General features: G+C 32.5%; 3 protein-coding genes across 3 annotated transcripts; 1 reads left to right on the plus strand and 2 right to left on the minus strand.

The window, feature by feature from the left end:
- Positions 1–591: 591 nt before the first annotated feature.
- On the minus strand, positions 592–5,558 carry LOC105761650 (uncharacterized). Its single transcript, XM_012579517.2, has 7 exons — positions 5,381–5,558; positions 4,268–4,647; positions 4,144–4,191; positions 3,413–3,442; positions 2,639–2,903; positions 2,065–2,279; positions 592–1,696 (listed from the first exon to the last, which is right to left on the minus strand). The coding sequence occupies exons 2-7, from the start codon at positions 4,607–4,609 to the stop codon at positions 923–925; spliced, it is 1,674 nt and encodes a 557-aa protein (XP_012434971.1). The 5' UTR covers positions 4,610–4,647; positions 5,381–5,558; the 3' UTR covers positions 592–922.
- Positions 5,559–8,661: 3,103 nt separating this feature from the next.
- On the minus strand, positions 8,662–18,795 carry LOC105761649 (villin-3). Its single transcript, XM_012579516.2, is given in 23 exon segments — positions 8,662–9,131; positions 9,215–9,470; positions 9,676–9,777; positions 9,862–9,987; positions 10,479–10,541; positions 11,150–11,275; positions 11,366–11,506; positions 11,583–11,593; positions 11,748–11,898; positions 12,434–12,562; positions 13,546–13,683; positions 13,792–13,860; positions 13,929–13,997; positions 15,287–15,445; positions 15,538–15,638; positions 15,714–15,876; positions 15,955–16,114; positions 17,113–17,245; positions 17,402–17,579; positions 17,728–17,964; positions 18,070–18,138; positions 18,284–18,383; positions 18,658–18,795. Coding segments are annotated over 23 exon segments (2,925 nt in total). The 5' UTR covers positions 18,714–18,795; the 3' UTR covers positions 8,662–8,943.
- Positions 18,796–22,888: 4,093 nt separating this feature from the next.
- LOC105801655 (uncharacterized) lies at positions 22,889–25,436 on the plus strand. The gene is made up of 5 exons (XM_012632866.2): positions 22,889–22,962; positions 23,061–23,256; positions 23,857–24,188; positions 24,448–24,514; positions 25,428–25,436. Exons 1-5 carry the CDS (start codon positions 22,889–22,891, stop codon positions 25,434–25,436), a joined length of 678 nt encoding a protein of 225 aa, XP_012488320.1.
- Positions 25,437–27,976: the final 2,540 nt, after the last annotated feature.

A 27,976-nucleotide genomic window follows, 5' to 3' on the forward strand; every position in this document is an offset into this window, starting at 1 on the left:
GGCAACATCACAATCAATATGGAAACTAACCACAACTGAATTTATCAAAATGACAAATGCAAAAGACCTCAGACAGAGCAATCCAAGCTTCTTATTCATTTTTCGAGTAAAGATTACCGATCTGCATTTACCCCAAATAGCAATAGAGGTTTAGGAGTTGGTTGAAACTAGGAAATTAGCTGAGAAATTGGAACTGAGCCATGGGGCTAATTGACAGAAAAATCTAATGAGCTGAGGAAAGAAATTGTTAGTGCATATGTGGAAAATTAGCTATATATTTTAGAGCTATCAATTACACCAAAAGGCTATAAATCGTCCTCTCCATATTGTGTAATGCAAATACCATGAATTGCATTATGAATGAAATTCTAAAAATCGTACTCTCTATACTTAAAATTTCTGTTATTTTGTTGAACACTTCAGCTGCACCATAAATTATGTGACAAAATATTTACCCACTGTTGAGGTGACTAGCACCAAAGCCAGAACGCAAATGTTACAATCCAAGATCAAACATGCTATCGATACTTGGAGATGATAAATTCTATAACCTACCATTCAAATTTTCTAACCTAAACCAGATAAAGCAAATAACACAAACATAAAACATACTAATTCATTAAAACTCATAAAAAAGTCAACATTCCTGACACAATACAAACTCACTGAATTCCAATACCGAAACCATTCACTGAGTTCTTATAATAAAGCCAATTATAGAAATCTAACCATAAAAACCCCAAGTTCTTTAACTGAGTTCAAAATACCAAATACCAAAACATATGAGCTCAAATACCAAATACTAAAATGATTTACTGAGTTCAAAGACTAAAACCAAATATAGAAAAATAACCATACAAATTCACCTAGTTGAAATGCCCAAACCATTCACTGAGTTTAAATACCAAATACCATATGAGCATCACAGCCTTTCACTCGCAACGTTATGAGCTGAACCATCCTCCCCATAAATCTTTGAGTAAGCATAACAGGCAAGACAAATCTTATCCAACATGACATCAGCAAATTTCACTTCAAAATCTTGTTCCTTACCCATATTGAGAGTCGCAGCCCACTTTTTCAACTGGTTACAGCCGGAATCCTTATTTGGAAGCCAGTCTTTCATCTCTTTGATTGCTGCACAAACCAGAACTTCAATATTTTTATGGCCAAACTTAGTAGCCTTTCCACGATCCGCTTCGACTCGGGTTGCGATATGTTTGAGGTAGTCTGGTGTTTCCCCATAGCGAGTTTTGTCCAATGCTTCTTGTAAGCCATGGAAGTGTTCAACTTCCACACTGTTGTTGTCTTTGTTAAGTCTAGATAGCCAGGAACTATAATTACACTTCGACATCTCCCTATCCGGCAAACTTATGTGGTCTTGATCAACAAGAATAGTAACATCATTCATTTCAGTACCTTGTAGTCCAGCTTCATAAATCCCATCTCTTTTGTTGCTTCCACTGAGCGTTAAGTTCATCTGATTATCACTCTGTGACAATGGTGGTGTGTTCGTGTTGTATTGTACTTCAGACGCCTCACTCCCACACTGTTGAAGCATTCCACTGGTAATAGTGTTCCCCCATAGTATGCCATGGGGACCTTTGTCGATCCCACAAATTGGGATATCCATATCGCCAAAAGTTGAAAAACTTTCATGACCATCAGCTTGCGTACTTGGCACTGCAGAATAAAACTAAAACAACAAACATGGAAAACAAGTCAAAATTTCAAATTCCATTTACTACATTAATTGTCATGAAATTGTTGTGTATATGATTATATAGAAATCAACTGAGATTCAAGGTGCGATTATGTACTTCAAAAAAAAAAACATGAAATAAATTCAAATTATGGATTTGAGAAATAATTAAATTTATATTAGTGTGTAGAAATCCCTACTGTGACGAGCATTTGCTGCTGAAATCTGTCACTTGAACACTTTATTTTGCTTGAAGCATCAGTGTTCGATACATGTTCGAACATTGGTTTAGAATATGAGCATTTGACGTTTCTCGAAATATATGAAAATTTTAGAAAAATAATTGAACATATCAAGGTTACCTGGGGCCGGCACTGTTTCTTGATTCCTTTTCCTTTAGCTTTCTGATTTCTTTTCTTTCCTCCGGTCAACATCAAGCTCGAGCAATTCACTTTTATATCATCGGGCGGTAACGGTTGTCCAATAGCACCATTTGGTACTCCAGGTGTAGGTATCATAATGATATTCTCATCCTTGCGGTGAGAAGGCCAAATCGGTTCCACCATCTTGAACGGATCTGAAAATGTTAACTCAAATCAAATTTCTGAATCTAAAACAATCTAAGTTTTTCCTAATGACAAGCAAGCAAGTATGAGAATCTAAAACAAGCTAGCCGAGAGCCAAAGGAAAATGTGATTTAAGCAGTGAGATAAGGAGAGAAACAAACTATTGATTTTCTTAATAGAGATAAAGAGTGAGAAGCTGTATAAGATAGCTGCCCCATAACAAAATTTTAGAAGGTATCCAAGCATGCTATTAACACTCAGCATAGCAGTTACATATGAGAATTTATAAACATTACGCTGCAACTTCTCCTGAATCAGCATACTACTTCAGTGTTGATGAATAGGAATAAAACATTATTAATTTCAGTACCTTTCCCCATCTCCCCATCACCGTGCAACAATGGTGGTGCGTTCTTGTTGTATTGTGCTTCAGACGCCTCACTCCAACCCTGTTGAAGGGTTCCATTGGTAATAGTGTTCCCCAATGGTATGCCATGGAGACCTTTGTTGTTCTCATAAATTTGGAAATTGAAATCACTAAAAGTAGGTGGTGATGCTTCACGAGATAGCAAAAGTGCATGATCATAAGTTGCAGCAACTTCTTTCATACATGGGAGTGGCACTACAGAATTAAGCTAAAACAGCAAATATGGAAAACAAATCAAAATTTCAAAGATATGATTATGTAGAAATCAACTAAGATTCAATGCGTGATTATGTACTTGAAAAATAAAAAAAGAAATATGAAATTTTAAATTCATTACTGAACAACCATTCTATAAATTCATATTATAGATTTGAGAAATAATTAAATTTATAGTTGTGTGTAGAAACTCCTTACTTAAAACACAAATGTTAGTTTAAAATAATATACAATAAATAATGAAACGTGTAGATATTAAAATGGAAAAAAGTAAATTAATTTGTGAGTAAATATTATTGGTTTTATTAATTTAGTGGTAAAATTAATATTTTATTTATTCTAATAGCATAGGATCAAATCCAACCACATTCATATATTTTGTTGTTTTTGAAGTAAAAAATTAAAATATTCTCAAATAATATTACTTATTTTAATTACAAAAAGCCATTTCCGTAATTTCTCTATTTGAGTAGTATCATATATATATACACATATACGTACCTCTTTTTCTAGAATCTCAATGCTGAATTCCTGAAATTTAAGAAAAATATAAACAAATGATCAAAGATATAAACAAGGGCAAGTCTAAGAATGACTTCAGACATTGAGCCTTGAAAAACAAAGAGGAAAAGAAATATGCATTTTGTTTCCTTAAAAAATGTAAACAAGGGCAAGACTAAGAAATATTGTTTTCAATGCAAACGGCCATAGGAGAGATTACTAAATATTAGGTTTTACTGGCTTCAGCTCTTCATTTTGCTTTTAAGTGGTCGTGTTTGACATATGTTTGGACAGGCCTTTTGAGGTTTCTTGAAATACATGAAAAACTTCTTGAAAGTTGAACTTATTCGTGTTAGACATGTACCCACACCTGACACTCATACCTAAATCCAACTAACATACTTGAAAATGGGCTTTTCGCTAGGTCTAAGAAAAAGTCTAGTGCATGAGAAAAGACATTCTATTGTGATTTATGAATGAGTAATGAACCGACACATATTTGAATATAATTATGCATATACCATCTAAGCTTCTTCCAAAATTGAGAAAACTTAAAAAAGTTTAAAATACTTGTGTTGGACACAATCAGAAACCCGTATCTGAAAATGGCTTTTTGCTATGTCTAAAAGCAAGTGTCAATTGCACCATGACAGGCATTGTAATTATAATAATGTAATTTGCAAATGAGAAATGTTTAGTTGCTTAATATCAATGATAAGAAATCTGCCTACCTCATTATTAAGGAAGATTCCATCAAGCTTTGTTGTTTTTTCATGGACCTGAAAAACTGAGTTAGATTAGAGATTTATATCAAGAAATCAAACTTAGTAATTAGATTAGTAAGAGTTAGCTTACCTCTGATTGTTGTCCGCGTACCTCTGATAGTTGTTGGCGTACCTCTGATAGTTGTTGTTGGCATCTATTCAAGTCCGTTTCTACTTGGAGCAGTTTCTCCCTAGCCTCTAGATCTGGCGATCTCTGGATAGTTTTGATGACTTTCTTTATAATTCCGAGTTCAGATTCCATTGACTTTAGCTTTTCAATTTGCTCAGGCAAGTCATTAGCATCTAGAAGCACCCTTATAAGAGACTGTATGGCTACTAATTGTCTCAAGGCTCGATTCCTTAAAAGACTCGCACCATACCTCACATTTTCCATCTCCAACATATTAACCTTTCTATTCTTGCCAGTATGCATACCAGAAAGCCAACTGTTGCTGAGGCTGAGAGGAAAATCTTTAAAAATGTTAGTAAAAACTGTCAACATAAAGCTGCATTAAAAGGAAACTATACAAAATCAAAGAAATTAGTGATTCAGTAGCACTCACTGGTAGAGAATTCAGATCAGAAGAAATCATTGAACCAAAAACAGTAAAAAAGCACAAACTAGTTTTTCCAATTCAGAACAAAAACATCCAAACAACAGACATAAAACTGACAAAAAAGAAATGAAATTTTGGATCAAGTAATTAAAGAAACCTGCATTAAAAGGGAAACTATACAAAATCAAAGTAATCAGTAATTCAATAGCACTGATTGGTACAGAACTCAGACCAGAAGAAATCTTTGAACTGAAAACAGTCAAAAAGAACTAACTAGTGTTCCCAATTGGAAAACAAATATATTCAAACAACAGATATAAAACTGACAAAAAGAAAAATGAAATGAAATTTTGCTGAAGTAATTAAAAAGAAAACAGTATACAAAATCAAAGTAAGATACGATCATCGATTAGTAATTCAGTAATACTCACTAGTACAGAACTCAGATCAAAAGAAATTTTTGAGCTGAAACCTATCAAAAACACTAACGAGTTTTCCGAACTGAGAACAATAAATAGAAAAAAACCGACAAATTCCTCATGTAACTAAAGAAAAAGAAACAAGCATTATTGAAGGAACTTATACATATACATATATATATATATGTGTGTGTGCAAAATCAAAGTGAGATATAATCATGAACTCACAAGTAGAAAATAGAAGAGAAGCCTCGTTTGTATCGAAGCGATAAGCAGGAAATGAAGGAATAATCTGTTGTGAGAGTTCATATAAAGAAGAAAAAAGCTCGAGCTGATTTTCATCGACAAACGCTCGAGCAATGCTCGAGCTTGAGCGAGTGTGGCTGAACCAGTAAAGAAAATTAACTTTAACCAGACGATTTAAGCTAATGTTTGGTCAGGTTAAAATTTAAGGATAAATTGCGTAGAGGTGACCCTGATTTTTTTTTTCTTTTTTATCACCTCTATGAAAAATTATAAAATTGCTTCGTAATTATTAATATTTTTTTCATTCAATTTTATCTTTTTGGTTATCAGTTGATAGGGTTGTAAATGAATCAGTTAAAATTAGTGTTTGCAAGTTATTCGAGTTCAACTCAAACAAAATTTAAACCCAATTCGATAATTTTCGAGCAGCTCGAGCTGTCAATCAAATTGAATCCGAGCTTAGTAATACTCAACTCGAATGACTTATGAGCCTTATCAAGCTTTTTGTATTTTTACATTATTAAATTATGTATATATACTTTTGCCATTAATATATATTATTAACCTTAAGCTTAATTACTGAACCGAGCTCAAGTTCAAGTTCAAGCATGAGTACAAAAATTGGTAATCGAGCTTGAGCTCAACTATATCTTGAGTCGAGATCAAGTTCAAAAATAGATGTTCAATCAAGTTTGAGTCGAGTATTGAGCTCCAAATTTCAAGTTGAGCTCGAGCTTGAGAGTACTGGGGCTCAACTCAATTACCCGTTGGGCATTGGCTAATGTAGTACTGAAAACATCCAAAAATACAATATAGTTGGGTGACAAAAAAAAAGTTAAGTGATTATTTTGTAATTTTTTATAGTTCAGTGACAAAAAGAACTCATGGTAAAGGGACTACTAATGTAGTTTACCCAGATTTTAAAAATAAAAAAAGTACCATAATTAAAATTGATTAACTGAAAATTGTGGAATAAAAATTGATGAAATTATAATAGAGCAAACTAAGTAGTCATCCAATTATTAATAAATTTCTTTTTGGTCACCTAATTATGAAAAATTACAAAATAATTACTCAATTATTAATAAATTATTTTTTATCACCAACAAGCTACGTGTGGCATCTTTTAAAATTGGCATAACAACTTTAACTCTCAATATTTATAAATTAAGTTAATTTAGTTTTGGTTCTAATGAATTTCTTGCTCAACATTTACTCATTATGTAATTTTATCCTTTTTCTATAGTTGTTTTTTTATATTGAAGATTAATTTAAAAAATTGAGAAAATGCGAAAAGTATTATCTTTCACTTTTGGGTGTTTCCATTTTTGTATTTCTCAACCAAATTTAGTTGATAATTTTTTTAGTTGTTTAGGTTAAAGGGTAATAAAGAAAAGCAAAACGTAAAAAAATAAAAATAAAAGAAGACTAAATTACACAATAAGTAAATGTTGAAGGTTAATTTTTTAAAATGAAGATTGAATTGATACAATGTATAAATATTGACAATTAAATCACTATTATGTCAATTTTAAAAGTCATCACTAGTCAAAATGTCAAATTGTGACAAAAAGAATCAAATTTGAATAAATGGATAATCATTTTGTAATTGGATAACTACTACTGTAGTAGTTTAGGCAATTTCACAATTCAAAAGTCAAGGATTAAAATTGATGAAATTAAAGGATAGAGACTAAAGTCATTATTTTTACAAAGTATAAGGACTAATAAAGGAATTTAACCAAAAATTAAAGGCCAGAAATTCACACCCAGGCTTAAACCCCGGTACTATTCATAAATCTCATAAATTAAACTTCACTTCTTTGGCTTTAATAATTTATTATTATTTTCATTTTATATATGAAAATGGATGATGCATATCATGGTGAATGTACTTAAGATTATTATTAAATGAATTAAAATTAAATTTTATACTGTTAAAAAGAATTAAATAATATCAGATTGGAATAAAGTTAATATTTTTAAAGTTTTATAGTTTTGTAAATGAAATTATTTCTTTTAAATTGAATTGCAATCAAGGACAGAGTTAGAAATTTTTGAGGGATATAGAAATAAAGTTGTATTTTTTATGATAGCAAAAGTGAAATTTCACTATAACTTATATCTTTATAACTTTTAAAAGTTTAAATCAATTTCTTTTTCATTCTTAAGGGGTCAAAGTATAATTTTACCATATACTAATTTAAATTTTCGTCCCAACACCCTCAAATATTTTAACCCGCAAATTATTTGTGTTTTGAATTGGTTGGAGACTGAGACTTGTCCGATGGAATTTATTATTTTAAATGTGACAAAACAATCAAATTCTGTTATTCTTTACATTTATCGCTGGACTTCAAAATTTTAATTATAATTATTAAATGTTTATTAAAATTGTATTATGTATTAAAATAATTATGATTGGAATTTTTTTATTTTAGTTAAAAATATTTTTATAAAATTTAAACTTTTTATTCATGATTGTTTTAAGTGAAATTATGATTATGATCCTCTACTATGTTTAAATTTAGAATTTAATATTTATACTTTATTTGACACAATTTGATTATTCTATTTTTAGTTAGTTCAAATAGTTGATTATTTCGATTAAAATGTCATTTTGCAGTACAATACTCAAGCCCAAGTGTCCCGACAACTATTTGATGCTCCTAAAATACTCATTCCAAACTTTCATCTGAATTTTTTTATTAGAAAGTTGTACTTATCGTAACAAAATATATATATTTGTATGCGTTAGAAAGGTGTTCTTAATAAAATTCACAACATCATTCTAATCAGAATAGTTAAGGAAGTTAATTATTTAGACCAACTAATGTGATTGATAAAATAGATGACCAAATCATGTCAAACTAAAATATATATTAAATACTAAACTTTAGCAAAGTAGAGGATCAATATTAAAATTTTACCGTTATCTTATAAGGAAAAAGAGGAAGAAAAGACAGGTGTGATGACAGAATCACTTAGTACCTTCTTTTATATAAATAATTGTTGAAATTCTAAACATTGACGTAACAAATTATGTAAAATAAATAAAGTATGAAGAGTAAATATTAAATTCAAGCATAATATAATGATTAAATCTTAAATTTTATCTCATATTGACGATATAAACAAATTTTTAACAGTAGAAGTGGATAGAATTTTTAATTGAAGGACTTGTTTAATCTTTGATCTAAAAAATATAGATTGATTTGCCCACTTTTTGAGTAGAAAAGATAAAATGCAGTTAGACTCCTTCATGGTACTATTACCGCAAATCATATAATATAAATTAAAGTAAACCCAGAGAAGACATATGAGATACATTGCCAAAGAAATCCAAGAATGTTGGCCTATGTGTGAGCGACCCTTAAAAAAGGCAGTGAAACTAAAAAGAAATGGGCAAAATAACTTGACAAAAGACCTTAGACAGAGCAATCCAAGCTTCTTATTATATTATATACCAAATGAAATCGATTTCCCGGCGAAGTGGTAGCGAGTTAGAATGCGAACCTCGAAGGAAGTGCGCAAACCAGTGGAGGTTAATGCTCATTCTCATTCTGCTCTGTCTCGTCCTTCGGTTTTCAATCTTCCTTGTTGGTTTTAGCAACCTCTTGAGAATCATCAGCTCCAGAAGGGTTCGCTTCACTCAAGTCTTCCTTATTGGTTTTGGCAACCCCTACAGAATCATCAGCTTCAGAAGGGTTCACTTCACTTGAGTCTGCATCAGCTGCTACATCGAAATGATATTTGTGGATCAGCTGAATTCAATGTTTCCAAAAAAGATTGTCGAAAGAGTACAAGTGTTCTTACTAGGTGGGGAGGTTACTGCAGGAGTGCCGCTAGTGGATATTGAGGGTGATACATCAGGCGATTGTTTCTTCTTTTCAGCAGTAAGAACCGCGGAAAGAGCAGCTATGGCTGCCGCTCTTTGAGATCCTCCCGGATTAGACCTGACAGGCTTTGGAGCTGAGGTTTTGGTTTCTGCTGATGGATTAAATGAAGCTGCTAAAGCTGCTAAAGCTGCAGCTCTTTGTGTAGATCCACTTTGATTTGAAGGGGAGCGTTCCTAGGTGGCAATAATGGTGCATATCAAGTATGTTAAACTTGAAAGCAATGTACACTATAATGAATGGTCTGAATTCTCGAGAAAACAGGCACAACGAACTTCAGTCATAATCACCGTGTAAGAAAACAATATTAGATTTTGACGCACGCGCGCATACATACACATATACAAAAAAAAGAGTTTAATGGCATAAGAAGTTTATTACCACAGTGGATGATTTGCGAGTAGCTGATTTGAATGCATTAGTTAAGGCAGCTAAAGCTGAAGCCCTTTGAGTAGGACCCCCTTGGTTCGCAGTGGACTTTTCCTGTCTTGGCAGCATGATTCCAACGATCAGGGAACTGGATTAGTAAACAAGTATCATCATTTATTGGCATAAGCAGTTTATTACCGGAGGGGGTGATTTGGAAGGAGATTTATTGAATGCTGAAGTTAAGGCAGCTAAAGCTGAAGCCCTTTGAGTCGGAGCCCCTTGGTTCCCGGTGGTCTTTTCCTCCTTCGGCAGCATAGATTCCAACTATAAGAGAACCAGATTAGTAAATGAGTATTTTCGTTTTAAGAGAAATAGCATGATTGTCTTCACATAAGATCTAATATCACTGTCTTAATTTACCAACAAAGACTACAAGGACCAAAGGCTACTACTAAGGGGCAGCCGGTACTAAAATTCAGTGTCATCTGTAGCAGATAATATTAGAAATTCATATTAAAACTTTGCTTTAGGCATAATGCCGAGAAATTTCCTCTTTATGAATTAAGTTAGCAACAAAATGCTAATAGAAAAATGGTTCTTAATGTCCACAACGGATAAGAGAAAGCTTTTAACGCATTAAAGAAGGAATACGGGTTATAACAGGTTTCGTTCCATTGAAACAAATTCTGCTTCAATAAGTTATGTTCCTTGCAATTGCAAATTAACTCCCATTTAAATTTTAGGAATCGAATTTCACTTGATAAACTTCATCGACTGAAAATTTCAACTTCATGTGAATTAAAGAAAGAATTCACCTCTGCAACTTGGCTTGGCCCAAAGAGCAATGCCAGCTTCTTCTGGTATGAGTTTCCATGCACCTGGGTTCCAGAGAGAACATCTAGGTATAAATATTAAACAGAGGAAGTTGAAGGCAACACACTTGAAAGGAACAATGAACCGTGTTAGTTGAAGAGCTTTTAGCATTCAAAGAAACAACATAGGTACAATAAGATTTTCAGTGTGTATAGAAGTATTGGTACTTTTTCTCATTTGGGGTACACTGCAAGTGACAACAATAAGGTAACAGTGATGTTATTCAAGACACAAGAATCTCTCAATACCATGAATTAAAATTTTTAATAATTCAATGGTGCTTTCTTAAATCCAATGCTTATTCTAGTCAACTCCCTCTTTCATTTCCATCATTAGTTAAATAGCCACTTAATATTATATTTGAAGTCTAAAGGTCTGATAAATTATTACACAGGCTCTACAAGAAAATTACATTCAAACATTTCATGTTAAAAAGGATGGAACTGGTTTAAACCATAAGGGTGGCATTTTCTCAACATTCTGTTTTGCATAGACAAGCTGAGAATACAACTTGTGATAATATTTCTGATTGATAAAGACTAAAGTGGTCTAACAATAAATGAAGTGAGAGTAAAGGATAGAGTAGAAAAATTCCATTCAGGGACAAACATACGGTAGCTCGGTTGGGATCCCATGAAAAGAATGTTGTGAAAAAGCAGGGTTCATTTCCTTCAGTAACTTTGTAAAGTGGAACCTTTGGAGACAAACCATCTAGAGATGAAGCCCTGTCTATATATTCCTGCAAAAAAAAAAAAAAAAAACCTTCCAAAATGAATAATGAGCATATCGGAACAATAACATGACAAAGGAACCAATGTTTTTTCATCACCTGACCAATTTTGAAAACATTTTCCTTTTCTTTGACATTTACACATTGACCAACCCAAACAAACACTTCAGCACGTGTGTCAAGTATCAAAATATCTTCTGTCAAGAGATCATCCTGAGAGAAATTGTAGACTTCCTCCACCTGCAAAAAATAATGTAAACTACATATTGATGACACTGGATACATGTAAGAACTAGTTTCAGTTACATAAACTCACCTCAAACTTTCCTGTGGCATCCACGTGGAAACAGACAATCATGGAAATAACAGTTAGAATGGTAATATGCTTCATTAATAAAGCAAATTAGAAAATAAAGCAAATCAAGTATATGAATAAGACGCAAACCTTTTATTTATTAAGAGAGAATGTGAGCAAACAAACCTTTTTTATTAAGAGAGAATGTGAACAAGTGGGGATCCCTGACGGACTCAGAAGATTCTATTTCGCTGGTATAACTTTTTTTCCCTCCAAGTGCAAGCCAGAAGGTATTGCTCTCTTTCCCTTCTCTAGCACGCTTAAGAGCAACTCCAGGCTAAATGAAAAGAAAGATTATTAGATGATTCATTGACATGGGGAACGGAGTTGTGTGAAAGATAGGCATTGCTACTATTGATTTTATAATTAATTGCAAATCACAAGCTTAAAGCCAGACGTTATGCAAAAGATGAAACTGAACCAAGTGTTTGAGTATATTTTAAGTTGTCCCACTATATATTCAGAGGAGATTAAAAGTAAAAAAATGAAAGGGAAGTTTCAGATACCTATATAACTAAGTCTTAAAAAGCAGAAAACAGGTATAATCAGTTAAAGAACTGTGGCCAAATGAACACTTAACTGCAACATTCAACTCAAAAGAACTATAATCATTTTATAAGAATTAAATCTTTCCATTTAATTGATACAAGTTATATAGGCATATATCACTGTTATAATACTCTGTAGGAACCTAGATGCTATACCGTAACTCTATCAGGTCATCACCAGGTTTCTAAATAAATGCATGCGTTCTAATCTTGTGTCACTTTGATTTGAATCCCAAAGTAAACAACTTTCTATAAAGAATCTACCTCCAAAAATGCAGCAACTTTAGCGGCTAATTGCTCCTGTTTACGGGTGCTTTGGTTTCCATGCCATAAGTAAATTGAAGATCCAGATTTCAGGAGGAAACATTCTGCTGAGTTCAAAGATGTTGCTACCTGAACAGTAATTGTAAGGACAATGAGGTATTGCTGTTAGGATATAAAAAGAATAGATAACCCTGCTGAAGGCATACAACAACAAACTGCAGGAATACAGTCATCACTGCACATTTGATCACATAGGTGTAGCTTGTATCTTGCTATTAGTAAGATAATGGAGGGAGAAAAATTTTGCCCTTTTGGTCCCTTTCTGTCCTTCAACATCCACAAACAGGTTAGGGACACTTAAACCAATCCCAAGTCTTTCATATTCCCATGTCTTGAGTTAACTGAGTATTCTTTTAGCTGCCTCTTTTAGTTATAAGGCCTACAAGTTTTAAACTTCCTTGATGAAGGGAAGTTTAGGCTTCTCTATGTTGCGTCCTAATTGATTACATCAACTGGTTTGACACTCATAAAGTTAAAACTTTCTCAAATGATAAAAATCTTCATCTAGCATTTTCAGTATTCTATGTCATTAATTCTGCAAAAAAGCTAGCAATCCAATTTCTCTTATGAGAAATGAGAACTAAGAGTGAGATCGCTTGGATAGATAAATAATCTCACACAAAAATTAGCTTAAAATTTAGTAAAACGATAGAAAAAGCAACATGACATTCAACTAGACAAGTTAATTCATGGTAAAGAACACTGTCAATCATATGACCACGGTCAGAGACAAGTCTGCACAAGCAATACACTGAATACCTTTTCATGCATGACTTTGACAATGAAACAACATAATTCCCCACAACTTCAGATGATAAAACAGAGAGTTTACATTTGTACAAGTCAAAACTTTCAATCAAATTTCTCAAAATCAAAGAAAAGTTAAACTGCCACCTCCTCACTGCAAACTGAAAAAAGGCAGTATATGGTGGCAACAGGAAATATTAGGATCTAAAAGTAGTGGCATACAAGACAAAATTAAACTAGACATTTGAATGTAAGTTATATGAAAACACATTCATGCATTGGAAGTTTAAACCAACCAAACATACCGCATCAACTTGCAATACTTTATTATTGTGTGTGGAGGTTCCTGATATGCGAAATAGAGCAACACGATCTGCTTTGTTGGTTTCATCCGTCAAGCCTTTGTCAGCAATACTCTTTTTGTAACCAGTGCTTAGACCACCCTAAATAGTATTCATAGGAAAATTGGTCGATAACCTCCAATTTTGAAAAAAAAAAAACTTCCAAGAAATTGGTAATGGGATTCTAAACTTTGAGGTAGAATTGAACACCTTAAGGACCACCATAGGTTGAAAAAGTGTGATGAATTGGGGTGGCTCTTTACCTTCAAACACTCGACCCTGAAAGAAGCATCTATTAGAAACAAAAGCATTAGAATCATAGTAATCAGCCAAATTTAATATGATACCTGAACAGGCCTCCCCTTATATGAGTTAGAAATTTTAGTAGCCAGCTGATAAGCCGTTTTTTGGTCCTCCTGAATTGAGAAATATACTTACTTTTAGAAAGTAAAACTTTTTAGCAAGAATTACTCTCACTATAATTAAGTCCTTCACGTTAACAATGTGACTACGCAACCACCTCTCTCTTCTATGCAAAGAACATGAAGGAAGGGAGCTACAAATGGGAAAAGTATAAAGCCAAAGCAGAGAACGTGCCGAACAATGTAGGTACTGTCACCACTATATAAGCTAGAAAAGAATTCACCATATAAAGAACAATAGATTATAAGGAATATGTTAAAATTCTCAAATAATAACATTGACAAGAAAAGGGAACTTGTTGCAAAAAAATGAAAAGAAAAGAATTATATCTATAAACAAAAAATAAGAGATACTCTAGGTCACCAGCAGAGATTCAGTGATTAATGGTCATTGTCATTGGGAAAAGGTATAGGAGCTTTCCAATTCCTTATTCTTTTTAAATTTCATGTAAGAGATTTTATGTTTTTCATTTTTGTTGTAAGTGTCATCTTCAGGGTAGAATGGATACTGTGGTGATACTGACAGTTCCCAGAATGGAAGTGGATCTATGCCTTAATTTTCTTAAATTTATCTTCTTTTATTTGTTTAATTGTCAGTAATCTTAATTCCCAGACAATAGTTGTTCTATTTTGTGCTTCTCCCTACTGTTCATAGCCATTGCAATGCGTCCAGATTAGGGACTCCCCTAAAGACAAACCAGTTCCAGCATCAATTGTAGCAATCGAAGTTATAATAGGATCCCTATTTTTTACTTTTCCTCAGTTATTCTTGACTTAAACTGAAGTGATGCACTATTTTTATATGCATTTATCGGCGTGTTCACTGTTTACAAAGCCTGATCTTACATTTAGAGAATCTGATAGTTGCTAAAAAAATTTTACCCTCCAGCAATGGTTCAATTTGCAGGTGCATTAAGATCGACTAGGGATTAAATCAATCATGCCTAAGATTGCCTAGATAGAGTAAACCAGCTGAAAAGAGAATAATTAGGTGGATCCCTAATCCAGATTATCAGTCCAAGTTTATGATTTGGATGAAATTCGGAAGTCAACTTTTAAATTTTGTTTTAGGGGGAGGCACTAATATAGGAAGCATCTCTATTATTCTTTCCGTAATGAGGAGATCACCTTGGCAGCACTCTAGTCTGTGTTATTTAACATCAAATCCACTTTTTCAAATTGTTAGGTGGAAGGCAGGTCTATCATGAACAAAAATTTGAAAATGACAGAAAGGGCATAATACTTGAGTTGTTTCCAACCCAACTAGGAACTGTGTAAATTACCTCAATGCTATCCTTTCCAATCCAACAGCAGAGAAAGTTATCTTCTTTCCTCTCACCTGAGTGGTAGGAATAAAGCACAATGTAGCAGTCTCCACTGTAGAATTTACCAAAATCAGCTTCTGGCAATGGCAGCTTGGCACCGTCATTAATGTACCATACCTGAAAAACAAGCAACACCATACTCATATATATAGTTAGTGTCTTTTAAGTCCAATACCAAAAACCAACTAAAAGCAGACTATTCACTCGACCTCCGTCTTTCCACCGTCTTCAAGCAAAGCTGGAACTTCTTCAACTACTTGAACACTTTTAATTGTTCCCTTGGCCCCAACTCCTTGTTGCTTCAGAAAAGCTAGCAGTAGAAAAACACCATTCAATAAAGTTAACCACAAAATATGTTATTTGTGACTTGTTTAAGGGGTCCTACCGGCTACTTTTCCTTTTCCTTTTCCTTTTACTTCCTCACCACCAGGAGCTGTAGACCCTTCTGGCCAAGAATCAAATTTGGACTTGAATGAATTGTTTTCATAGCCTTGGATGACACGGGTTATGCGTGCTGTTTTTGCTCTATTCTCACCAGTAACAAAGTCCTGGAGATAAAAGATTAGGAATGAGAATTCATATTCTTTAAATACATGAAGAAATCAATGCTATGCGTCTAGCTATACCTCAGCAACTCGACTGGCAGCTTTTCTGACCTCTACTTGTGTCGCTCGTCCAACCCAAACAAAAACCTCAGCACCACAGTCTAGTAGATAGCATTTATTGTTTCCGAGAAGGCCTTTTGATAGTTCACCTTCTACAGGCTTCATCTCACCATCAGTTATGCTACAGGAACAAGATGATTCCAAATTATCAGTTAACAAAGGCATATACCTTTAAAAACAATGGTAATAATAAACTAATATTAACTAAAAAACCTCAATCAGGGGTGCCTACTCATTCAAAATGCCCCTAAAGAGATGCTCTACCAGAAAATCTAACCAAAGAAAGTTCAGTTCATCTATATCAGAAATAATAATGATGACCATATGAAAATTCTTAATGCTGTTTAGCAAACAATTTAAAATAGTTCTACATAAGAAGGCTTATCATATCCGCTCAAAATATCTTTTTCCCCCTTTACTTTTTGAATAATAAATACAACAATTGATTTAGAGTGTATGAACTAAATAATTTAAACCTTATCTTTAATGCTGCCTCATGACTTCAGTACAAGTCAAACATTCTTGATAACACACTAAAGAATCTGATTTTAGATTTCTGGCAGAATAAAGATGACAGGTAGGAATTCCAAAAGAACATGTGAGAAACATATGATGTTTAGCAGATTAGATAAAACTAAAAAGGAGTTTTTGAGTTTGAAAAGTAGATAACAGTTTTAGAGTTGGTTGCTTTTAAACTTACAAGGTTTCACACGTTCACGGGTTGAGATTTATGGGTAGATATTAGCCAGAAGAGGACGGTTTCATTTTAAGAATTTTTATATTAAAGGTAATAGATTAAAAGTGAAATATGAGGAAGCTTAAGGATTTCAAGTACATAAAAAGAACATTTGATGCGGTCTTGCAGCAATGAAAAGAATGAAGGAAGTTATGAATGTCTTCCAGAACGGTGAACAGTTTCTTGGCTTGATTGCTTAATGTTATCTGAGTGCAAGAGGTTGGGGCTACAGGCTTATTAATTTTCTTGCAATCACTAAGAAACTAAAGTACTGTTACCAACATATGAATAGCATGCATTGTCTTAGCTTCTAAATTTTAGACGTGCCAAAATCTTCATTTCACTGGTAGCAGAATAAACAGAAGACACAATTACAGAATTACCTATAAAGTTTAGTAGGAGTAGTCTCTGAAATAACATCATCTTCACCTGTAGTCTTCTTGTTTAATGGAGCAAAACCACCAAGGAGGACCCAGAACTCACCAGAGTTTGACCGAGTATACAATTCCCCATCCTCTGGCAAGGTGAATACATTTATGCATATACAAGTTAAGCTTGATAAAGTGCCAGCTAAATAAATAAACCTTGCACGCAATTCAATTAATACTTCTAGAGAAGTAGAGAAGCCAGAGTAAGAACATTGTTTATTACTGTAAATCAACGCATCCTTACCAACAATCGCAACACTACATGTACCATCATGATACTTTTCCTTTAAAAACTGAACAACTTCCAATGCCTTCGCCCTTTCCTGAATATTAGAATTTACACCATTGAATTGATAAATCTTATTCCGAGTGTCCAGGATAAATACATCATCATGGTTCAGTGAAGACCGAGCAAAAGGAACCTGCACCATCATAATAAAAATGGTATTTTTTGAGATCTACAATAGGTCTCATGTTAAAAACCTTACAATTAATTCATGAACCTTCTCTTTCTTTCTTTATTTTTTATCCATATTCATCAATCATTCTTATGTAAAGAGACTCTGCTACCTGCTTCAATTTCACAACCCGTTTTCCTCTGCAGACATATAACCGTGTCTCGTACTCCTCTTCTTCAGGCTTTTTAAATCCCGAAGCAATACCACCCTCCAGTGGTATAATGCAAGGTTTAAAGTATGACAAAAATTTGTCAGATTCATGACCTTGAAGTTCCCTGTGCTGCACAGCACGCCCTCCTAGTACTGCGTCTAGCTCAACAGTTTTAATAGCAGCTGTTAGAGCTTCATCCTGCATGTGCCGACACCATCACAAATGATGTTTTAGTTCGTTTGGAGGTACATTTAAATCCTCAACAAACTAAGAAAAGTAAAAGAAAATGAAGCAAAAGCACACCTGACTGGTATCTTTCCCGATCCAGAAGTGTATGTCATACAGATTTGAACCACCCTTCCCAGGTGTTGTCTACAAAAAATATAGAGAGAAAGCAAATGAGACACAAAAAAAAAAGGGGCAATGATTCACCTTATATGATTCATCCAGGCCCAGAAATGCATGTCGTGGGCTTGCATCCACACAAGAGAGAGCAAGAGGGAGAGAGAGAATGCACCTGTAAGACAATGTAAGAATCCCCCATGTAGAATTCTCCATAGTTAGACTTTGGCAACGGAACTGCCTGAAAATTCTCAATACGCCAGATTTCAATCCCGCTACAAGATGTCAAGTGCAACAGCCTTAAGGTAAAAAATTATTGGGACATATAAGCAACATAAGCACACATCTTAAAAGGAAAAGAAAGCCTTTGTAGTATCTTTTTTCTTTCTCCTGCTGTGGTTAGAAGAAGATGAAAAGAACTTAGTGATCAATTCCAGTCCCGCTTATCAAAAGAAAAGAAAGAAAAAAACAATATACTCATATATTAAAAGAAAATGTAAAAAAAAGTACATAACTTCACAACTTATATGCCCTTCATTTTAAGGATACGGTTTCTGACCCGCTCCTTGAAATGCAGGATCCAAAAGTTTTACAGAGCTAGACATTTCTCAGAGTTTTTATTCGTCAGTGTTCCTTAAGCAAAAATTGTATAGCTCAACACGAGAATCCAACCTTCAGCAGTCTGGAAGTAAGAAACTTACAAGAGAAAATACAGGTATCAGGTCATGCAAGGAAAAAAAATTAATTTGCAGTGCAAAATAAAAATAAGACGATCTTTTTAACCAAAGCTTACAACATTTTAAGCAGTCTAAAAATATGTTCCTATTTCCCAAAATTGTTATTAAGCAGAAAACAAAAGAAATAAGTTTGGCTTTTGATAACAGCATCATTCGAAAAGAAATAAGTCCTAGCTTTTCACAATCTCCATCAACAAGCCAATATAGGCAGCACATAGGTGCTACCATGGTCCAATATTAAGAAATTTCACACAAACTGCATGATCATTATATAATGATCCCTTTATCGGAAAAAAAGAAAAAGAAAAAGAAAAAGAAGTAGCCTAACAAATTGCAAAAAGACAATTATATAAATAGCAACTTTTCAGCTTGAATAAACATGAACCGTGTGTTCTGTCCATGCAGCTGGCATTGCAGGATTCAAAACATACAGATGATGTTCCTATAATTAGCATTACAATAAGAATTTTTCATTGAAGTAAAAATAATCATCATACCCTATACGCACTGGTTTGCCAAGGTCGCATGATTCAGAAATTGATAAACTCCTCTATTGTCCTATTCCTTAAACCAATAATCCATCATTTTCGTACTAAAAGTCTAAAATAACAAAGAACCATTTACCCTACGATAGCCTAGTCTCAAAATTTGTTTGCAGTTGTTCCAAGCTCTTAGAGAATTCCCTCTTCAATCTTTCTCAAACCGCCATGCTGGGGCGTAGATGCCCCCCAAAATGGTAAATATGTCTTTTAGTCCCTTTGAAGTTTATGAAATTATACATTAATATAATGGTAAAATTCACTTTGGCTCCCCCAAAATTTAAGATTCGTTTCTAACCCCTCCTAAAGCAATTTTCTGGCTTAGCCCCTGCCGTTACTGCATCCTAGAAATCACTCATAATAAGCACTCTGAGTGAACATTGTACTGACATTCGCTAGGCATCAAAGGATTTTTAGCACTAGAGCGGTAATGCATTAAAAATTACGAGAAAAATATGAAAAGTTGACATCAACAACAATTCAAAACGAAAGCCAAGGTTTCCTTATCTGTATAATGCTCATTAACAGTAAGAAATCAAATAATTTCCCTAGCTTTAACGATATATAAATATATTTAACAAGAAGCTTAAAGACAAAAAAAGTGTACGAGAAAGTTATGAAAAGTTGACACCAGTATCATACATGATTTAAAAAACTACAAAAAAAGAAACAAAGCCCATTAAAATGAAGACAAAATAAAGCATACCCAGAAGAACAAACATAAAATCAAACAGGAACAAAATGAATATCCAAATCAGTTATAATCTAAAAGAAAAAGAAAATCAATTCAATGACCTTTCCGTTTATCACACAGAAAAAAGAGAAAAAAAACTTAAATAGAAAAGGAAAGATACCTTGACAGAGAGATATTGAGTATGAAGAAGGGGAGAAACAGAAGAAAACAGAGCTGGAATTTTTTTTTATTAAAAAAAGGTTAATTATTGCAGTTTTTTAGCGTTGGGTGAGTTCTTATTTCCAAATTTTATCTAATAATAAACATTATTATTTAGAATTGTTTTTGAGATTTGCAAAATGTGAGACAGAGAATTGCTTGAATGAACTTATAATGGTGAAGCGAGATTAGAGGTTCTTTTTTTTTCCTTCTGTTTCGGTTACTGTTTGGATGGTGGGAAAATATTTGTGAGAGCTCGAGGGAGTGGCGAAGTTGTTATTTTGGGCAAAATATGGCACTGGTCATCTTATGATTTTAGCTTTTGTCTTTTCCTTCCATTTGTTCGGTAATGTACGTTCATTTCAGTTATGAAATGGATAACTAAGGCCGAAACCATGGGACCGGACAGGCCCAAACAAAACAAGGGCCCACTTCCGACCAAACAGCACAAAGAGCCCTCACCGTCCCCACCAGGCATTACAAGTACAGTTTTCAGAACTAAATTGATAGTTGAACTGGTTAGGTCTTTAGTTTATTGATCCAACGGTTCAATCGAATTATTTAGTTTAACTGAATAAATTATTAAAAAATTTATAATTTTCTATTTTAAAAAATGTTTCAATTGATTGAACCACTTAATTTGATTAGCCCATACCAACTTCGAGATCAACCGATTCAATAAATTTTTCTGGATCGATGCCCCAGTTAGTTTCAGTCCATCCAATCTAATTTAAACAAACATGATTTCAACAAGCTCAACCAAAGAGAAATGAGCACCACGTTCTACCATCGACTGACTCATCTTAGGTAGCCTAAATTATTGAAATAGGAAAAATCCACAACAATTAAGAGTAAAGATTCACAGGTTTTTTTTTATCTTTCATATCTATTTTATAATTTATATTTGAGATTTGTAATTACTTTTTCTAACAATATTGTCTCTTATATTTGAATTTAAGTTCTTCTCTTAAAATTGCAATATCCAAAGATTAAGGCTCAAGTTCTATTGACCCTTACCAAATTTGTACTCGAAAAAAAATCTTACGATATAACGAGCTTCGAGTTAATTAAAGAAACACTCAAAGCCAGTCATAAGTAATTTACTAAAAGTGAGTGTAAATTAATAGAATGTTTAGTGAACAATTCATTAAAATTCGATTTTTGCCCGTTTATACTAGTTTTTTAAGTTAAAGAAGAATCAAAATGAAATGATATTTTGAAACTCATTTATTAAACAAATTGAACACAAATAAAATATTTTTATAATTCATTTATAATCATAAATAAACTCGTTGATATTCATTTAAAATTTATCGATAATCCATTTTGATGCTAATTTAAAATTCACTTATTTATTATCAATAATTATTATTGTTTGTATTTTAAGTTTATTTATATATTATTAATATTTATTTTTAATCATATTATATGTAAAAATTAAGAAATATTTTTATGGCTTAATATTTTTCTCAATTTATTTGTATATTATTGAAGGGGAATTAGACTCACTTTGAGAGAAAATTCTGAAGTGTTGTTTAAAGAGCTAAGGGATCCCTCAACGGAGAAATTGTTGTGGTCGAGGTGTCTATGCTCGCTTTTATCCCCAAGTTTTTACCTCTCGACTTCGCGGAGAGCTCTCAACAGATTCACGAAATGGGATTCAATTTGGGGGTTCAAAAATCGATACTTGACTAAATTAACTAATTAAATTCAGGTCAAAATTGTCCGACCCATCTCACCAAACGAAAGCAAAAAAATGGGTCTTTTTTTTAATTAAAAAATTGCTCTACCTTATATATAAAGGTCATGGGTTTGGATCCTACCAAAGCCAAATGCTCACATTTCTTTGGTGGAAGAGGCACTCCTACCCTGTGAACCTTTTGAGGGCTCTTTGTAGAGTTGAGAGACAAAACCTGGAGATAAAACCAAATATAATTCTTCTATCGTTGAGGGTTCCTCGGTTCTTCAGACAACATTTCGAAAACTTTTCCAAGAGTGAATCTCACCTCCCCTAAACATATATTATTCATAAATAAATTTTAATTATCATGAACATATTGGTCTAATGTTCAAGAATTATAAGTCCATTTAATTTAAACCGCTAACATAAACACGCATAAAAGAATACCAACAAACCAATAAAGCCTTGACTTTGTTGGCAAAGGCGGAGATCCTGGGTCTTGACCCACCATGTATAAATTATATACATGGATTTTCGAGTTCCACCATGTACAGTTGTTATGTGTGGGTTTTAATATAGCTCAATTTATTTGGTTCTATTTTGTGATTACTCGAGTAATCCATGTTGTAATAATTTGATACGAGTCTAGTTCCAGTTTATTTAATTCTATTTTATGATTACTCAAATAATTCGTATCGTAATAATTTAATACTTGTGGTGACTCAGTGTATTTATTTTCTACTTGTAATATTTAAAAAAATTACCAACACAATTTTAAATTTCTTTAACTAAACTGCACTAACATAAACTTAAAAATAGCTCTACAACCTTTCTCTAAACTCGCACATTATCAAAAGGGTCAGATTTGAGTGATTTTAGAAGGAAAAAAAAAGATCCAAAAAATTTAAACCAGCCCCGCCAAGATTCAAACATGGCTACCTTTCCATCCCCGGTCGAACGAACTGTGGCTTCAGCTCTTCTCCTCCTTTCAACTCAACCTCCAAAGTAAAATTCAACGAAAAATTATTCAAATGCTAGATCAATTGTTTTTTTGAATTTCATTTCCATGATACCTTTGCTGTTCTTTTTCTTTTTTTGAAAAGGTTGACGATCGGTTGTAGTGATGGTGAGACGAAAGGAGAAACAAGCATGAGCGAAGAAAATAAGTTGAGATTGATGCCTTCGAATGAATCCGAATCCGGCAGTTCCTCTCTCACGAGCCATCAGTTATCTTCACGTAAGCAACAGAAGCTACGGATCATCGCAGCCGTGGCTCGTTGCCATGAGTTCAAGCTCAAGGTTTCGTTGCCTTACTCTGTTTCTCCTCTTTCGCTGTATTATTTTGGTTTTTTGTTTGTTTTACTTCAATTTCTTAAGTTTTTATCAAATTCAATTGATTCTTCTTGTTTTAGTTGCTTGAGCTTCAATACTCTGTTTGGTATAGTGTTTGGATGATATTTGAGATGCTGAATTTGACTGTTATTTCCTGCATCTGAAAACGTAATGATTTAGCAAGAATTTTGTGGTATGATCATTCACTCTGAGATAATAATTCAAAATTCAACCAAGTGAGATCGATCTCGATTTCTCTCAATTTGTTTTTAAATTCAAACCTCAAGCTGTTGTAGTTTCTTCAATGTTTACGGTAACTTTTCTTCTTTTGCAATTACTGGTTATTTTGAATTTATTTTCTCTGAGCATCGTATATGAATCGTTTTATTATGCTTTGTTTGCAATAATATTCAACTTGCTCTTGATTATGTGCCTTTGATTTATGTTTTCACTCTCGTTGGATTTTGAATTTCAAATTTCGATTCAATATATCTCCACGATCAGTTCAAGTTTCTTCGTAATTTTTCAATTCTCATTTTTTATTCTAAATTCTATGAACTCTCGCAGGTGGTGAAAAGGAGACGCTCGAAGATCTGCTGGAGCTCCGATGACCGTAAAACATCATCCTTCAAGTCATTAATCTCACGAAACATGGCCACGGCTGAGACGACATCGTGCTTGTCGAGCAGCTCAAGCGGCATCTCAAGCGCGCGAAGCCAACCTAAAAGTACGACGTCCAAAACTGAGAAAATACAAAGGAAGAGGCGCATCGGCGGCTCCAATCACATGCGCTGCCGAGCCGAAGCCATTTTGAAATTGCTATCCGGCGGCTGCTTCGCTGAGGTTAACATCCGTCGAATGCTCGGCGACAGTCCAGACACTAGCAAAGCCCTTCGAATGTACACTCCTCTCCTTTTCCTCTTATTTGCCACGTGTCACCACGGTATCTCATCGACGTGTCTATTTTTAATAAGTTCGTTAGGTGCACAAAAAATCGCAGTCTTTGTAAAATACGAAGTTATTTAAGATCTAACGGCTTGAAATGCATCTAGAAAACTTGATCGGTGGATCGACTTGGTAAAATCTGTGCCGTCGATCATAGAACTTTGACGAATTAACGGTGGAAGATCTTGCTAATATAAAATTATTTGCATGCAGGTTGTTAAAGAAGGAAGAAGTGAAAAGGTCAGGAACTGGAGGGCAAAAAGATCCTTATATTTACACGGTAACTATTAATTAATTTTGTTGTTTCCAAAAAAAAATTAATTAATTAATTTTGATTTTTATGCTACTATTATTATTATTATTATTATTATTATTATTATTATTATTTTGGTCAAATTGTTTTTTTGTCCTTCTACCATGCTTAATTTCGAGATTTAATCCTAAACCTTAATTTGACAGTTATTGATCTCTATTTTTATTTTTATGGTGTTATTAATTAGTTCAAATAGCTAAATTATAACGGTGAATTTTACCTTATAACACTTTCAAGTCAGTATTTTAACCATATTTAGACTAGACATTTTGAAAGTAGAGGATCAAATTGTGTTAAATTAAAATAAACAAACAAATTTTAAATTTGAAGATAGTAGAGGCCAAAACTACTAATTTAACCTAGATTTTTAAACTTTGGCTGGATTTATTGTTTTAACTTAAATTTTAATTAGAAATATAATAATTTTTAGTTTTCTAAATATTAAAAGTAAGACTTAACCTCAGGGATCAAGTCGAGCTTAATTCCTTGTGATCTTTGTTATCTAAGAGTTTTAATTTTAATTTCCGATTAGATATATATTATAATTTAATTAGAATTTAGGGATTATATTTAAGATTAGATCTATTGCCCGGCTAGACTGCAACTTAAATTTTTAAAATAAATTTCAAAGCTCAAGTTGAGACCAAGATTTATTTTATTATTCATATCACTAAATAATTTTTAAAATTTATATATTTAGATTAAAAACATTTTTAAATTAAATTAAATTAAATTAAATTCAACTGATTCGAAGCGAAAAACTTTTAAACTTAACTCAAATAAGTCTATTTAGGCGAGTCTATACAACAATGTAAAAGTCTATTTAAGCATATAGTCTAAGGAAATGGATTTCTGATATTACCCACATTGTTTGTTGCAGATTGCATGAGAACGAGCTTCTAGGATGGCAGCTTGAATTGCCCGGCATTTGTAGGTTGGTCAACTAATATTTGCACTAGCTATATCCAGGTAAATTCTGGGCCAACCGATAGGTAAGAACTATATAATATGAAGAACACAAAGAATAGGTATTGATATACCAATTACCTAACATCTTAGAATAGATTAGTATATATAAAGCTAACTCTATCTAAATTTGTTTTCAATATTAATACAAGCTACAAATAGTTAATAATATGTACACATAAATCAAAAAGTTACGATATTTTAACATTTTTATCAACATTCATGGTCGCTAGGCATTAATTTAGTTCAGTAATAATTAAAATATATTTATTTTATAAAATAAATTATATTATTTTAAATATATTTTATTATTTCATATTTTTCATATAGGAAAATAGAAATATTAAACTCTAGTAGTCTTTATAGTTTTCAACATTTATATTTTATCATTCAATCAAAATCTCATTTAATAATTATATCAATTTTTTATAAATAAAATTATTATATAAATTTATTTTTCACTCATATCGTGTGTCATAATCAAATACATATAAAAGTAATAATAAGTGCTTATAATATAAGCTCAACTTGAGCTTGATTAAGCCTTTTAAAACATTAAGCTCAAGATAAAAATATCAATTTGTTGAGCTTAATTTATATGCTTATCTCAAACTTTATTTCTATGTTTAATCTTGAATTTAAAATGATATTCAATTTTGATTTTTATGAATTTGAGTTCTTTTAGCTATAGTTATTTAAACTGGATCAATCAGTCAGACCGATTGAACTAAAAATCAGTCTGAAGAAAGAGATTAAATTGTGATCAAACTATAAATTAAGAATTAGATGAAATAAAAAATCGAATTTTATGTTTTGGGCTAATTTTTCATGAACCAAACTGGAAAAAAAACACTCAGCCAAAACTAAATCAACCAGTCCAAATATGGAAAAAAGAAAAAACTCCTTTCTAGACTTTTTTTTTTTACCCAACCGATTTTACACTATCATTCTTCATTTCTTTTTGCTGTATCATTCTTCATTTCTTTTTGCTGTTTCAATTTGTTTCTTCATCATCGATTGATGTCTTTATAATCATCTTTTATCTTTCATCATCTCCTTTATCATTTGTTTGCTACCTCAAAATAAAAATAAATTAATGAAGTAGTTTTGAAGAAAATGGATAGATTTGAAAAAGAATACTACGTATTAACGTCTGAAAGAAATAAAGAATCTGCAACAATTGAGAGTGAGAACTTTGAATGAGATGAACATTTAAATTTAAAAAAGAAAAGACAATCCCCGTGAAATGAAAACCCAAAGTAGTTTTATTTAAAAGGGAAACGATGGTTGTTTCTTTAAAAAAAATTTTGGAGTGGTTATAGTTATAATTAAAATGAGAGTATATGCGGTGGTAGACCAATCTATGGGTTTGTTATGCCTAAAAGTCGGTATGAAATATGAGAGGGTTTATATAAAATATAAGCTCAAAAAATTGATTTAAGTAAAAAATAAGGTTTGCTTACAAAATGAGTTGGGCCTTAAATAAGATTTTTTTGACTCAGGCTTGACCCAACTGAACCCGAATTTGCAAAAAATAATTGATGTTTTATTGTTGTTTTCCCATTGTTTTATTGTCTTTTCACTATTATGCTGTTATTATTTTATTGTTATTATTTAGATATTGTATAACTATTATTTTATTTTTAAATTTACTATTATTTTAAAAATATTTACTGGTTATGTTGCACTTATCTTAATGTTATTTAAGTATAAATTTTTTTAATTTATTAGAAAACACTTATATTAATATTTTTAAGATTTTTGATATATTATATTTTAAAAAAAATTTAATATGAATAATGTCAAACTCATATTTAACATCTATAATTCGAGTCGAGTTTAGAAAAAAAATTTAATATATATTTTTGGAATTGACCCGGCTCATAGTCATAGAGAAACATATGCAGTGGTGATGAATCAGGAATGCATAGGGAATTGGATTAAGTTTTAAAGAGGGACAATGACTTTATTTTTCTATTAATTAAATGTTGAGGACTGTTTGACCCAAAAAAATGTTGGGACTGGACAGATCTTTAAAGAGGGTATGCTTTTTATTAGTTCAATGTTGTACTGTCAATTCAACCTATTGAATCCCAAAATAGAAATCTAATCGGTATCGAAAATTGAAAATGCCAGTTAGAATTTTAAAACCATGTTGAACGTCTACAACTTAGAAAAGACAAAATATATATATTCTTTTACTGAATAACAAGGCAGAAGGTGAATTTAGCGTGTACTTAGGGTTAGGGACAAAATAAGTTCTCGGAAAAGAAAAGAACAAAAGAGAAAGAAAAAAGCGAGTGACAGAAGTACAAAGCCGTACGTCAAAGTCACGCGACGAACCTTAAACGCCAAATCTAACGCAATCTTTCTTTGGAAAAGAGAGCAATGATTAGGGAGTACGAAATCCTAATCATATAGAATTTTAATATATTAAAGATTTTATATTTTATTTATTTTATT

The sequence above is a fragment of the Gossypium raimondii genome, chromosome 11 (assembly GCF_025698545.1).
Source record: "Gossypium raimondii isolate GPD5lz chromosome 11, ASM2569854v1, whole genome shotgun sequence".
Classification (NCBI taxonomy): Eukaryota; Viridiplantae; Streptophyta; class Magnoliopsida; order Malvales; family Malvaceae; genus Gossypium; species Gossypium raimondii.